Source organism: Haematobia irritans, chromosome 5 (assembly GCF_050003625.1).
Source record: "Haematobia irritans isolate KBUSLIRL chromosome 5, ASM5000362v1, whole genome shotgun sequence".
Classification (NCBI taxonomy): Eukaryota; Metazoa; Arthropoda; class Insecta; order Diptera; family Muscidae; genus Haematobia; species Haematobia irritans.
Window position 1 is genome coordinate 129,088,345 of NC_134401.1, and position 15,642 is coordinate 129,103,986.

At 25.2% G+C, this 15,642-nt stretch overlaps 1 protein-coding gene across 2 annotated transcripts in view; it reads left to right on the forward strand.

The window, feature by feature from the left end:
• dve (SATB1_N and homeodomain domain-containing protein dve) overlaps positions 1–15,642 on the forward strand; it is a 360,655-nt gene that overhangs the window by 329,803 nt on the left and 15,210 nt on the right. For both annotated transcript variants that reach the window (XM_075310609.1, XM_075310610.1), the window contains 2 exons: positions 14,953–15,162; positions 15,270–15,499. In XM_075310609.1, coding sequence (XP_075166724.1) covers positions 14,953–15,162; positions 15,270–15,499 — 440 coding nt within the window. The remainder of the gene's footprint in view (positions 1–14,952; positions 15,163–15,269; positions 15,500–15,642) is intronic.

A 15,642-nucleotide genomic window follows, 5' to 3' on the forward strand; every position in this document is an offset into this window, starting at 1 on the left:
AACTAATGTAAATAAATTTTATTTAATAATGTTAAAGGAATTTAATTAAAATATGAAATTAAATTAAAAACGATAATTTTCATCTTATGTCATGTAACTAAATAAATCAACTTAAACTACAATAAATTAATCAGTTTAGTTGATGTGATTTTTTTTACAGCATTATGAAAAGATAATTTCTTTTGCCAAAGAAAAAATCTTCTTCCAATACTTGGCTAAAAAATCAAATTTAAATAAAAAATTTAAATTATAATATTATTTAAAATTAATATTGTTATTAAATATAGGTAGCAAAATTAAAAAAATTAACTAAAGCAAGATTAAATAAATTTTAATTTTAATTTTCTAAACTTAATTAAAGTAATTTAAATAAAATTTTAAAATATAAATAAATTTTGTCAATAATACAAGAAATATTAATTAGTATGAAATAACATTGAAAATGAAAATAGTTTTCGGTTAATGTAATATAATTAAATAAATCAATTTTAATTAGATAAAATAAAATATTTCATATTTATAAATTAAAATAATTTTTAAAAATGATTATGACACTTATTTAAAATAATTTATTGCAATATATAACAATAATGCAATTTGTTAAAACTTTTGGTAATTTTGGTATTAAAATCTTAATAAATTTTATTTATATATAAAAAAATAGTTGAATATAAAAAAAAATAGTTAAAATATTAACCTAAATTGGAAAAGAAAATAATTTTTGGTTGATTTATTATAATTAAATAAATTAATTTTAATTACATTTAATTTGACAGTTTTGTATATATTAATTAAATAAGTTTATATAAGACTCTCACTCTTATTTAAAATAAAATATCATAATATATAAAATAATTCGTTTAAATTTTAATAATTATTAATTCTTATTATTCTACTATTCATCTCTTCACTTTTGCTTCCCACTGTCGCAAATTACTAAACAGTGTAGCGAGAAATATTAAGTACAAAGCTTAATATATATATATTTTTTTTTAAAGAATGTATTGTCTACAGTGACACTGTATACTTACAAGAAAATCCATTAAATATGATTAAACACGATGCAATGCTATGTTAGAAGACCAAGAAACAATACATCCCCAGAAGAGAAACTAACTGAAATAGGATTAGAAAAAAAATAGCGCATACTCGTATATATAAGCCCATGTGACCTAATATTAATAATGAACAAATCTAAGACGAACATGGGCACAAAAAATGCGTTCACATTTGACACACCAAACGGCTTAGCGGCTAAAGTGTTGTTAGCGATGCAATGATGGCTACGAGGATTTTCGAACGTAAATGGTTTAGAAACCCAACAAATTAAGAAAAAACAAAATACCAAAAAACAACAATGTCTAATTTGTATTTATAAGTTATGACGTTAGCAATTGTGGATTGCTTTTAATCTTAGCACATACAAATCGCTTAAAAAGCTAAAGGCCTTTAGAGAAAGGCCACTGTTTATTTCGTTAATGCAAAACCCAGCAAACCAAGTGTAGCTTGCAAAGCACTGAAAAAAATTTTTGATCCGGAAGTCTTACTATATTAGGCCAGAAACATTTATTTTATATGGGCTTTCATAGGCCTTTTTTATAAGCATCCGCTGCCTTGAATTCCCATTACGTCTTCAGGTCTAATGTTGTTTCATTATTTAGGATTTTATTTGACAAAATTTGACAAATAAAAAACTTAAAAAATATGTTTTCCATATTTTTCTTGTTTGCACTTTTAGTAAAAACACTTCCAACAATAATAGCCCACATTCTATGAGAAATTTCGCATCGATTGAGAAAGAAATCGGAACACTTTTTAAATATTTTTTTGCAATATTTCCAGTATTTTCGTTTTATTTGCTTTACTTTATGCCGGTTCAGAAAATATAAATTTATTACCAAAACTATCTATTGGGGAGTGAAAATAAAGTACTTCACAAAAAGAGCATTTTTGGATGTACATTAAAGTAACAACTAATTTCCCTTTTTTATAAAATTTTTATTTTATATTTTTCACTAAAAATTTCTTTGAATAATGTTGTATTTTTCTTTTGGTTAAAGATATCTCGTGAACGTATCTCAATGTTTTCGTAGATTTTGATTTTTTTTTTAATACAAAGGCAAACATTTATTTATTATTAAAAATTATTTTTATTGTTGATTTGAATTTTTAAACATATTCCAAAATAAAAATTAAACGTTTATAGGCTTAAAATATTCCATGGATTTAATATAAAAATTTAAATAGACAATTATGAGAGGAATAATATTTTTAGAGCATATGTGCTAATACCATCCTAAGGAGATATTTTCACAATTACTTAAAATCCTCAAAAGAAGAAAAAAAAATTAATAATTGTTTTTAATTTATTATTGATGTAAAACTTTTGTCATGGCTTAAGGCAAGCATATTTGATGTTTTTCCTAAATACTTTGGTATTTGTTGTTTTGTATTTTTTTGTAGCTTTTTTCATAAGCTCTTAGGTCTTGCTGCATCTTTGGGCAAAGAAAAAGACAAAGAAATTACCATAACATAAAATCCCGGCTAAGAGCTAAGAATGTTAGCTCCATAGAGAAATGCGTCATTGTAGTGGTAAGAGGGGGAGGGTCTGTGCTTATGCAGGAAAGGAAACTATGTAATATCCTTAAAAATTTTTCTTTTAAGCTTCTCAAGCATGAAATACCTTAATAACACTACTACACTACGATGGCTGTAAGTTTCTTAAGCATGCGAGCAGCTATAGTTGATGCACTAATATAACCAGGTAAATGAATATTCCTTCTGGCCTGGTTGTCTTGTTTATAGTTCTTTGCCATAAGATGTTTTACCAACATCCTGCTTAAGCCAAATAAATATTCTCAAGCTTCAACATGAAATCCCCCCAACATTCTGGGTCAAAATATACAGAATGAAATGACCAATGGTTAGCCAATAGAAGATAAAAACAATAAGACTTCCTCCCTATGGAGAAGATGTGATAAGGGGGTCTACATTATTGGGTGGGCGTTTGTTTATGGTCAAAGCATTTTAGCCCTAATCTTATGCTCCAATTAAAAAAGTTCTATACTTGGGTTTACACCACTCCTATCACTCATACCACCAATACCATTTTTAGTTATTATTACTCAGTAGTAGTTAGTTGATTGCCATGGTCTTTTTTCCTTTGCTGCCGTTTGTAAACCAAAAACATTTAAAATCCTTAAGTAAAAATCCTTAAGTTTTAAAAACAACAATAAATTTCTTAAGGCTAGTTTTTCTACATAATAATGATGTCCAGAAAATGTTTTCATACAGTTGTTTTGCTTTCAGCCATAAGATAAAAATTACAATTCTTACGATGAGTCGACATAACATGTAAAGGGTTATTAAATCAGAGCTATTAATGTGGAAAATGTTAAAAATTTCCATGATGCCGATGAAAATGATGGCAACAAGTTTATTTCAGAATTAGCGCACTCAGAATTTAACCCATTTTGAATTTTAACTTGTTACTAAAGAGAAAATTTTGTATAGAAATAAAATTTTGAAATATATATATCTCAAAATTTTATATAGAAATAAAATTTTACCACAGTTTTCTATAGAAATAAAATTTTGACAAAATTTTCTACAGAAATAAAATTTAGACAAAATTTTCTATGGAAACAAAACTTTGACAATTTTTTTATATAGAAATAAAATTTTACCACAATTTTCTATAGAACTAAAATTTTGACAAAATTTTCTATAGAAATAAAATTTTGACTATATTTTCTATAGAAATAAAATTTTGACAAAAGTTTTTATAGGAACAAAATTAAAACAAAATTTTCAATAGAAATATAATTATGACAAAAGTTTCTATAGAAATACAATTTTTACACAATTTTCCATAGAAATAAAATTTTGACAAATTTTTCTATAGAAATAAAATTAAAACAAAATTTGGTATAGAATTAAAATTTTGACAAAATTTTCTATAGAAATAAAATGTTGACAAAATTTTCTATAGAAATAAAATTTTGACAACGTTTTCGATAAAAATAAAATTTTTACAAAATTTTCGATGGAAATAAAATTTTTACAAAAGTTTCTATAGAAAAAACATTTTTACACAATTTTCAATAGAAATAGAAATTTGACAAAATTTTCTATAGAAATAAAATTTTGACAACATTTCCTATAGAAATAAAATTTGACAAAATTTTCTATAGAAATAAAATCTTGACAACATTTTCTATAGAAATAAAATTTTGACGAAATTTTCTATAGAAATAAAATTTTGACAAAATTTTCTATAGAAATAAAATTTTGACAAAATTTTCTAGAGAAATAAAATTTTGACAAAATTTTCTATAGAAATAAAATTTTAACAAATTTTTCTATAGAACTAAAATTTTGCCAAATTTTCTATAGAAATAAAATTTTTACTATTTGTTCTATAGAAATAAAATTTTGACAAAAGTTTCTATAGGAATAAAATTAAAACAAAATTTTCAATAGAAATAAAATTTGCACAAAATTGTCTATAGAAATAAAATTTTGACAACGTTTTCTATAGAAATACAATTTTGACAAAATTTTCTATAGAAATAAAATTTTGACAAAATTTTCTATAGAAATAAAATTTTGACAAAATTTTCTATTGAAATAAAATATTGACAAAATTTTCTATAGAAATAAAACTTTGACAAAATTTTCTATAGAAATAAAATTTTGACAAAATTTTCTATAGAAATACAAATTTTACAAAATTTTCTATAGAGACAAAATTAAAACAAAATTTCGTATAGAAATAAAATTTTTACAAAAGTTTCTATAGAAATAAAATTTTGATAAAAATTTCTGTAGAAATAAAATTTTTACACAATTTTCTATAAAAAAAATTGACAAAATTTTCTTTAGAAATAAAATTTAGACAAAATTTTCTGTAGAAATAAAATTTTGACAACTTTTTCTATAGAAATAAAATTTTGACAAAATTTTCTATAGAAATAAAATTTTGACAAAAGTTGCTATAGGAACAAAATTAAAACAAAATTTTCAATAGAAATATAATTGTGACAAAAGTTTCTATAGGAACAAAATTAAAACAAAATTTTCAATAGAAATATAATTCTGACAAAAGTTTCTATAGGAACAAAATTAAAACAAAATTTTCAATAGAAATATAATTGTGACAAAATTTTCGATAGAAATAAAATTTTGACAACTTTTTCTATAGAAATAAAATTTTGACAACATTTTCTATAGAAATAAAATTTTGACTAAAGTTTCTATAGGAACAAAATTAAAACAAAATTTTCAATAGAAATATAATTCTGACAAAAGTTTCTATAGAAATAAAATTTTTACACAATTTTCCATAGAAATAAAATTTGACAAAATTTTCAATAGAGATAAAATTAAAACAAAATTTGGTATAGAAATAAAATTTTGGCAAAATTTTCTATAGAAATAAAATGTTGACAAAATTTTCTATAGAAATAAAATTTTGACAAAAATTTTTATAGAAATAAAATGTTGACAAAATTTTCTATCGAAATAAAATTTTGACAAAATTTTCTATAGAAATAAAATTTTGACAAAATTTTCTATAGAAATAAAATTTTGACACAATTTTCTATAGAAATAAAATTTTGACAAAATTTTCTATAGAAATAAAAGTTAGACAAAATTTTCTATAGAAATAAAATTTTGACAAAATTTTTTACAGAAATAAAATTTTGACAAAAATTTCTATAGAGATAAAATTTTTACACAATTTTCTATAGAAATAAACTTTTGATATTTTCGATAGAAAAAAATTTTAACAAAATTTTCTATAGAAATAGAATTTTGACAAAATTTTCTATACATATTAATCTCGTCATATGGACTACGTCCATTGTGAGTAAGTTCTCCCTTATTGGTGCACCATAGAATCCCTAAAACTTTTAAAATTGGACTCATTTACAATTCAGGGTATATTTACACACACAATAAAATTTTCGCTTTTGAAGTGAAAACATTAAATTTTTTTTTTCATACTAACCAGAAAAATTGGACAAAAAATTGCGAAATATTTATTATTATTTTTTTATTTATTACATATTTAGTAAAATTCTCTTCAAATTTTGGTATATTATTCTTGGAAAGATGGCTTCCATAAAAATGTCTTTATTTTAAAGTAACCGCCTCTTTAGCTAGGAATCAACACGAGAATCTTTAACGTCACCATTCAAGTTAAAATGTCCTGCATTTTCGTTGTACCAAAGTTCCAAAACGTTAACCCTTTTCTTTATCTATTTTCATTTGCAATTCAAAAGTTACAGTTTGTTATAAACAAAAGGTCTTAAGACTTCAATATTCAAAGATTTTTCGTTTATCTTTATGTAAAAAAGCAAATGTGTATGTGTGTGCAGATGCAAAGTACATACAAGTGTATATATATAATATCACCCTGTGAGATATGAGCTTTTAATAAACTTTAAATCGGATTCTTCTTAACAAGCTGGGTATAAGGCAAACAGAGGGTAATTATGAAATTTTATTTTAATATGATTTTAAATTGTTTATTGTTTATTCAATCATCTTAAAAACTTTTCATGGTGTTTGCATACCCTGCCAGCATGTGGGAAAAAGAATTACGTTTGACCATTTGATGACTTAGTAGTAGTTGGATATTTCCTATTCATTATTACCTTAAAGGAAATAAGATGATAGGTCTTCTTTAAAAGGCTTATGGTTCTTAAGAGTTTTGTTTTTTTTTTGTAATTTCTTAATAAACCAAAACACAAACATATATAGCAACAGCAACAATAACAGTAATAGCTTAGAAGAAAATTTATGAAATATGAACATACACAAACGTTTATATCTACATATATAGGTTTGTATATGTATTTGGGGGTAAACTAACCCTCTATAGAGCAAATCATCTTTTTGTGGTCAATTTTTCTCTATTGATATGCTAATTGGTAAGGGATGTTTGTATGCTTTTCCAAGAAGGGTATATGGTATATCATAGTTATTAACCTACCTTATCAGAAAATGACCACTAATAGATTATTAAAATTCATCTTTGTGGCATCACAAAAAGGCAAACAAGTTTTAAAATATTTATAAATAAACTTATGGAAGAAAAGCTAATAAGGGTAAACTTCAAGGGTATTAAATAAAAAGAAAATTATGAGCTTAGGTTTTAAGAATATCGTAGAGTTATTTATAATAATTGGTCAATAAAATATGAAAAAGGAATATGCCATGAAAACTGGAATGGTAAAGAAATGGGCAAACTTAAGAAAAAATTAAAACTAAAACAAAAATACTTGGAAGATGATAGAAATTATTATAATCATTTTTATATGAAAATTTAATTTAATTTAGAGGTAGAACTAAAGGTTCACCATTGAAATGTAGACCTTCAGGCCTACACCACGATTGCCACTCATGCCAAAAATAATTTTAAGTAAATTGTAGCAAAATTTTCAAAATTGAAAAAAAAACTTAATTTGAAGTTTTGATCAAATTTTTAAGGCTACTTTGAAAAAAAAAAAATACTCTTCTTCGAATGAATGATTGAATGATCTCTCTTATTAATGACAATTTTTTGGTTGTATACATATCCCTTGAATTATAAATGCTTCGAATTTTCAGTGATTTACCGATTTATATTGCATCAACAAGGGAAAGTTACTACATCTACAAAAAAGGTGAATTAGCACATAATGGATTTTGATAGTATGAGCAAACACGAAAATTAAAATTTTTAAAGATATTGAATTTATAGAAAATTTTGTCAAAATTTTGTTTCTATAGAACATTTTTCCAAACTAGAACATTCTGTTTCTATATAAAATTTGGTCAACATTTTTTATTTGATAGAAAATTTTCTTAAAAAATTATGTCCATATAGAAAATTGAGGCACTTTTGACTTAATTTTATTTTCTGTTAATTGGCAATTAAAACCTAAGGGAGCTACATGAAAATGAGGGTTAGTTGGAAAGGTATGTTTTACAAAATCTACCAAAACATCAACAATTCTACCAATCTACCAAACAGTAATAGTAGAAATCAACCGACTGTGGCAACCGTTGCCTGCACAAAAAAAATCTGTTGTAAAACTGATGCTAAAATGAACTAATATTTATTGCAAAAATGTTATTTTGTTTTAGTTTATTTTTAAATTTTTTTCCCCAGCCCAACGAATTTTTCTGTATTCCAAGTATGTCTCAAAAATTTTATGAACTAAATGCTAGTAAAATTTGAATGACATACAATTCTAACTAAAACAGAAAAAGTTTTTCGTACACTTCTCAAAAATAGTAAGAATGAACTATAGAGTGGTTAAAATGTGAATGATCTGGAGCATAATTTTTTTTTTATTTTTAGTTCATTTTTTCTTTTCGAGAAAGATGCATTTCGTAAATGGTAATTAAAGATCCACAAATGTCGACAAATTTTCGTTAATTTAATGAATATCAAATTTAAAATACAATTTAGTTAAATTTTGCAGGAGATAGTTAATTTTTCCCATATTGTAGATTACTTTTTTTTCTGTGTGCACTACCCACATACTCAAACAACAGATTAAGATTTTAAACTTTTCTTAAAGATTTTGGTATAGATTCCGACTCAAATAGCCGGCTTGTTTAAAATAAAACATATTTTTAAATACCACATATTTTTAAATAACTGCAGTTCACGAAATTACATCATATCATAGAAGAAAAAATTAACTAAAAATTAAGAAGAAAATCATTGGCGCCAACTCATGACCATTTTAAACATACAGTAGTTCATTCTTATTATTTTTGGGAATCGTACCAAAATTTTTAACTTTTTTAGTTCATATTGAACTTATGTGTACGATCATTGAACTTTATACTCACATTTAGTTCATGCAATTTTTGAGACATACTTAAAAAAAGTAAGATTTCATTAAGCTGTGGAAAATTTCGATAAAACTAATAAAATAAATTTTTTCCCGTTTAGCGTTAGTTTAACAACGGAAATTTTTTCTATGTATAAATGCCAATTTATAAATTCCAAATTTTAATGAGCACTTCAAAGTAAAAAAAATGTTTTCTGTTTCAAGGGAGGATTCCAAATCCTCATATTTATATTTTAGCCTATATTTGAAGATTTTTTTTTATCTTTAACCTAAATACTCAAGACGTCCATAAATTTAAGATTTTTTTTCATTAAAATAAAATTCTTTTCTATAAGGAAATTTGCCCTCAAAGAGATACGAATTCAATAGAAGGATATAAATTTCAAAGATTGTTGACCTAACTTTAATTAATAAAATTAACTTTATTTTAATTAAAATTCTATATTAAAAAAAAACTGATATAAATTGATTTGAATTTTGCCACTTTTGTACCAATTTCACCAATAGAAGAAAACTTCGTTTGTCGTTCGAAGGAAAGTATGAATTTTTGTGGGTATAAAACACGCACGAATAAATAATTTGCCCACTACTATCAATAAATCACTGCCACCAATACATCTACAATAGGCATTCACTCAAAGCATTTAAATCTTTTCGAACACGCATACACACACACACACTACGCGTGTGTAGTTATAGTTGTGCTAATAAGCTTAACTCAGGTAATAATATTATTAATTATTCCAATTATAAATCGCTTTTAAGCAATATTGTTTTAATTTTTTTCTTGTTTCAATCCGTTTACAATGGAAAATATTCATTTGGCCGGAATATGCGTACAAACAACAAATTAAGTCATTTGTATAAAATTTCACACAAAAATGATTGGGCAATACGTAAATGCAATGGTGATCATAAACCACAAATAAAAATTTCCACCATATGCAAAAGTACATTTAAAAAAGCTTTCTTCTTAACATAAATTCCATAAATTGTTTAACACCTTGCTGGCACTCATATGCACTTTACTAGACATAATGGTCGAAAGCTCCAAAAACCAACACCCTCCCCGCACCAAAATACAGTTCTCGCAGACTTTATGCATTTCCATTCTGACCACCACTATGCGGTGCAACGGCGAAAAAAAATTAATAAGGCAGAAAAGTCTCTGCTTCGAACCTAAAGCTGATTATTTAAAACATGCTTCGATATTTTCCAATGAGAAATGTTGAGTTGCGGAAGGCCATTCTATGCGATAGATGGTATGGGATTTGTGAGCATCATGATGAGGTGGGGTCACAAAAATATGACGTTGATGCATTTTAGTTTTAATCTCTAAACATTTTTTCTCCATCAGCTAAAAGCCAGTGCAGTGCAATGCGTGGGTGGCCAATATGAAAATCATATGTTTGGTGTTCCTAGTAACAATTGGGAATGGGTCTTTGGTTAGCTGTTTTAAGGATTTCATTATTGTTGTGGATTTGTTGGCACATCTACATACTGTCCGTGTGTGTGTGTGTTTGGCTCTGGGTTTGGGGCAATGGGACAATGCTCGGAGGAAACTGTGCTAAATGCGAAAATCCGCTTTTGTTTTAACCTCAAATCATGTTGATGTTATTTTTGGCCACAGTGGATGAAGGTGATGATAATGGCGGTAACCATTATGATGGTTTGCATAGCTTGTGGAGGATGCCCGACGGTTTGTCATAATTGTTTATAATGAGTTTATTGTCCATTACTTCATTATTCGGAGTGAAGTTTTGGTTTATGAGAAAGAAACATATTGACATAAACGGAACAACAACTATGTGGAAAATAATAAAAAAAACATATTTATGTTACATATAACAATTAATAAAAATGAAATTTTATTTCTTTTAGTTTAATTTAAATTTTTTAAATTAATTTTGATAAATTTTTTAAATTTTCGTTATGAATTTTATTTTTGTTTTAATTTTAACAATTATTTTCTACCTTTAGTTAGTTATTAATTTTGATAAATTTTTTTAATTTTCGTTATGAATTGTATTTTTGTTTTAATTTTAACAATTATTTTCTATCTTTATTTTATTATAACACTTTTAATTTAATTTTTTATTGTTATTTCATTTTCGTTTTTTTTTAATTATAACTTTAACGATTTTAATTTTAGTTTAATTGTAATGGTTCATTTCAAACTCATTCATTTCATTAAGTTTAGTTTAGCTTATTTAATTTTAATTGCTTCTAGTTTAATTTAAATTTAAATTCAATCCTAAATTTAATTTAAATTATTATAAATTATTATATTTTAATTTAAATTTTAGTGTTAGTTTTATTTTAAATTGAGTTAAGATTTATATTTTAATTAAAATTTAAGTTTAATTTAACTTTAATTATGATTTTTATTTTAATTTAAATTTTCAGTTTTATTTTTAGTTTTAGTTACCTTCATTTTAATTTTAGTTATGATTTCTATTTTAATTTAAATTTTAGTTTCAAATTAAATCTAACTTTAATTGATTTTAACTTTTTTTTTAATTTATCTGAAACTGTTTAATTTAATGTACATTCCTTTTTTATCATTTAAATTTTAGAACAAATAGTGGCAATTTATTTTTTAAATGAAAAAATAACAAAATTAATATTAATTAAATCAATTAAAAAACTAAAATGAATTCACGTACAACTAAATTGAATTAAAGTTAAAAAACTAAATGAAAAATAAAATAAAATAGTGTAAGAAATTTACAAGTGGACTCTAAATATTAATTAAACAAAATAATTAAAGTATAATTAAATTGAATTAAAACTAAAATTTAAATGAAATGAAATGTTTTTTACTTTAATTTAAATTTCATTCTTAGGTTAGGTTAGGTTAGGTGGCAGCCCGATATTTCAGGTTCACTTAGACTATTCAGTCCATTGTGATACCACATTGGTGAACTTCTTTCTTATCAATGAGTGCTGCCCGATTCCATATTAATCTCAATGACAAGGGACCTCCTTTTTAAAGCGGAATCCGAACGGCGTTCCACATTGCAGTGAAACCACTTAGAGAAGCTTTGAAACCCTCAGAAATGTCACCAGCATTACTGAGGTGGGATAATCCACCGCTGAAAAACTTTTTGGTGTTCGGTCGAAGCAGGAATCGAATTTTATTCTTAATTAAAATTTAATCGATTTTAATTTTATTTTATATAACTTTACCTAACCTAATTTAAATTGAATTCAATTTAATTTTTTTATTATTTAAATCAAATATTTTTTTGTAAATTGCATTGATTTTAAAAAAATAATGATATTAATTAAATAAGTTAAAACAAATTAAAATTGACTTACGTAAAATAACCCAGCAAAAAAGTGGTGAATTTTTTTTTTTTTTTTTTTGATCCGGAAGTGGTGCAAAATTGGCACAGAAGCGATGAATTTAACATGGGCTTGTCATTGGACGGATGTCCCTCCTTTTCAACAGCCGGTGCACTAAATTCGCATCACTTCTTAAGGTGTGATGCGAATTCAGTGTTTTGGATGTGAATTAAGAAATTTTGTGATATTTTGACAAATAAACATTTTTTTTTAAATTTTTATGATTTTTAATGCAGTCTAACGCAAGCCTGGAACGTTTGGCATCAAATATTTTCAAAAATTCGCAATTTTTCTAGAATATATTTAGAATTTTTTGTATTTGTACCATTTTATAAATTCTTAATTTGTTTTTAACCTATTTGAAATAAAACAAAATAAATTTCCCATTAATAATATGAAAAAAGCCAGTTATAAAAAATTGACTCTAATGAACTTCCTATGAAGTTAAAATAAAGAACATCTTGGGGAGGACATTTTTTGAAGTGCTTTTAAAGTTGTGCCTATAGAAGAACTTCCAATTTTTTTGCTGGGAAATTGAATAAAAGCTGAAATTTAAATGAAATAAAATGAAAATAATAGAAGGAATTTATAAGTGAACTATAAATGTTTAAATAAAATTCAATTAATATAAATTTAATTTAGAATTTTTATTGTAATTTTAGTTTTATCTTTTATTTTATTTTTAATTTACTTTTATATTATTTTTATTTAAATTAGTTTTGTAGAATTTAATTTACATTCATTCATTTTATTTTAATTAGTTTTTATGTCCTGAAACTATTCCTTACAATAAAGAAATTTAAAAAAAAAAAAAAAACTTTTTTATATAGAAATCCTTAATTGCCTTTATTATTATTATTGTGGTTTAACATTTAATTTTTAAATTTTTCAAAAAAATTAAATCAATTGCCATAATCATCTTACAATGGTTTTGTCATATGAAAAAGATTGAAAATATGCGTTAAATCAGTTATAGGTAAAAATATGTTATGCACAAAAAGCTTTACAGAAATCATCGGATTGTGTGAATGAATTAAAAATTACGCATTTTGCATGATGTAAATGTAAATGTAAATGTTTTTGTAATCAATGATATGCGTGTGTATGTATGTATGTTAAATTACCTAAAGAGGACATTGCATTATTATTATTCAGTACTGATGATGTGATAGGGATTAAAAATACCAAAGCCATATGAGGTATGAGGTACCATCAGAGCGGTATTATACATTAAACATTTATGAACAATTTTAAGTTTTAACCTTTGGTTTTGGAGAGTTTTCAGAGAAAATTGAATTTGAAAAAATATGTGAATTTAAAGGAATTTGAAAGCGTTTTGCCTGTCTCTTTATTGAAATGAGCGGGGGAAAATATTTTTAATTTTCAAAAAAAATTTTATGAGGCCAATATCTGAAGTCGAACGGATATGCTTGATATTTCATTAAATTAAATGAAAGTGTGAACTTTTCTGCTAAATTAGAGCTAAAAGGGCAAAATACAAGTTTTGTACTTTCTTGTAAATAGCTATATTCAAAATATTAACCAAATATATCCATTAGCGTAGCTAGACAATTTTCCTAGGGGGGGGGGGGGCTATAGCCCCCCTACCTAAAAATTTATATTTCATTTATTTATATTTCAATTAATGTTTTATTTCATAAAAATGAATAAAAAAATTAGACATCAAAATAACTCGAAAATTAATTTATAATAAAGCAAGTAAAAGTAGTTCCACACATTTCCCAGCAAAAAAATGTGGAAGTTCTTCCAAAGACACAACTTTAAAAGCACTTCCAGAAGATGTACTCCCAATGATGTTCTTTATTTTAACTACTCAGGAAGTTCTTTAAATTCAATTTTTTATAACTAGGTTTTTTCATACTTATAATGGGAAATTTTAACTTTTTTGTTTCAAATACCTTAAAAACGAAGTAAGGATTCATAATACGGTACAAATAGTTTGAATTTTGTCAAAAAAAATTCTAAATCCAATCTGAAAAACTTGTGAATTTTTGAAAATATTTGATATTTGACAATCATTAGAATCCATTAAAAATTATAAAAATTATTTATTTAACAAAATATAACAGAATTTTTTAATTTACATTCAAAACATTGAATTCGGATCACACCTAAAGAAGTGATGCAAATTCAGTGCAACGGCTGTTGAAATTGCTGTTAAATCCATCCCTTCTTCGCCAATTTTGCACCACTTCCGGATCCAAAAATATCATTTTCATTACTTTTTTGGCGACGCTTTTTTGGCTGGGCTTGTTTATTTTTTATAAAAATGGAAAATCGTAAATAGGTTTTAAAATTCTGGGGGGGGCTAAAATTTGTCTGGGGGGGTCTAAGCCCCCTCCCCAGAGGCCTTCCTACGCTTATGAATATATCTTGTGTTTGTCACTATCGATGTTGGTGACGTTGCCTTGTCATGATGGAAGATAATTCTTCTTCTATTGACTACAGTTGGAGAAAGAGATTTTTACTCAATTTGGTTCTGTTTTTTTTTTTTTATATTGTGAAATATTGGTTTTAAAAATTCAATATGTTTTTTCATACTTTATATAATGTTTTCATGTTTGATTTTTTTTTTTCAAATTATCTATATATCATCGATTAATCAATCTATAATTTGTCAAAATGGATTTAACCAAAGAAGAAGGTCTAATTTTTCTTGCCTTAAAAATAAATCGTATGATTTTTAATTTTCTAAATTAATCGTTGCAAATTTCTTGTATAATTACAGCAAAATCTTTACCATTGCATTGTGTCGTGGAATCGGTGCACTCTCTGCAGGCATCCCTATCCATAGATCAACGAAGTCCTTGGAAACGAAGGCCAAATGTGGAAACAGATAGCTATGTGATTGTGGCAGCGACCACTCCTTGGTCGGAAATAGTACAAACGGCCCTACAAAGATTAGGTTATTCACAAGAGACAGCATCAACGGCAAGAGGTAAGAGAAGGGAAACGGAATATATTAAAAAAATAAACTATGAAAATATAAGTTATTATCGAAAAAATATTTTTTTTCATATATTTTCTATTTTAATTTCTTTTTAGGTTCCTTAATCATAAAAAATTGGAAGCCCATACCATTGGAGCATATATCCGATAATCCAGTAGTTCCTGTCAGTGATATCATTGGTGAATTGACATCGGTGGTCACATTGCGTATTGTTATATTACGCTGTAAACCTTCTCCATTTGGTGAAATAAAGGACAAACTCTTAAAGTTGCTTGTATTACAGTCACATGCGGTCTTGCGTTCAACCGGTTGTCCACTGGATGAGGTAAGTTTTTGTTTTTTTTTTTCCTCTCATACCCAGAAACATGAATGCACACATTTACATCTATCTGTATGGTTACCCATACATTGAGACAATTTTAAGGATTAAAATCCTAAAACAGTAGACATCTACACGAAAAATTTTTA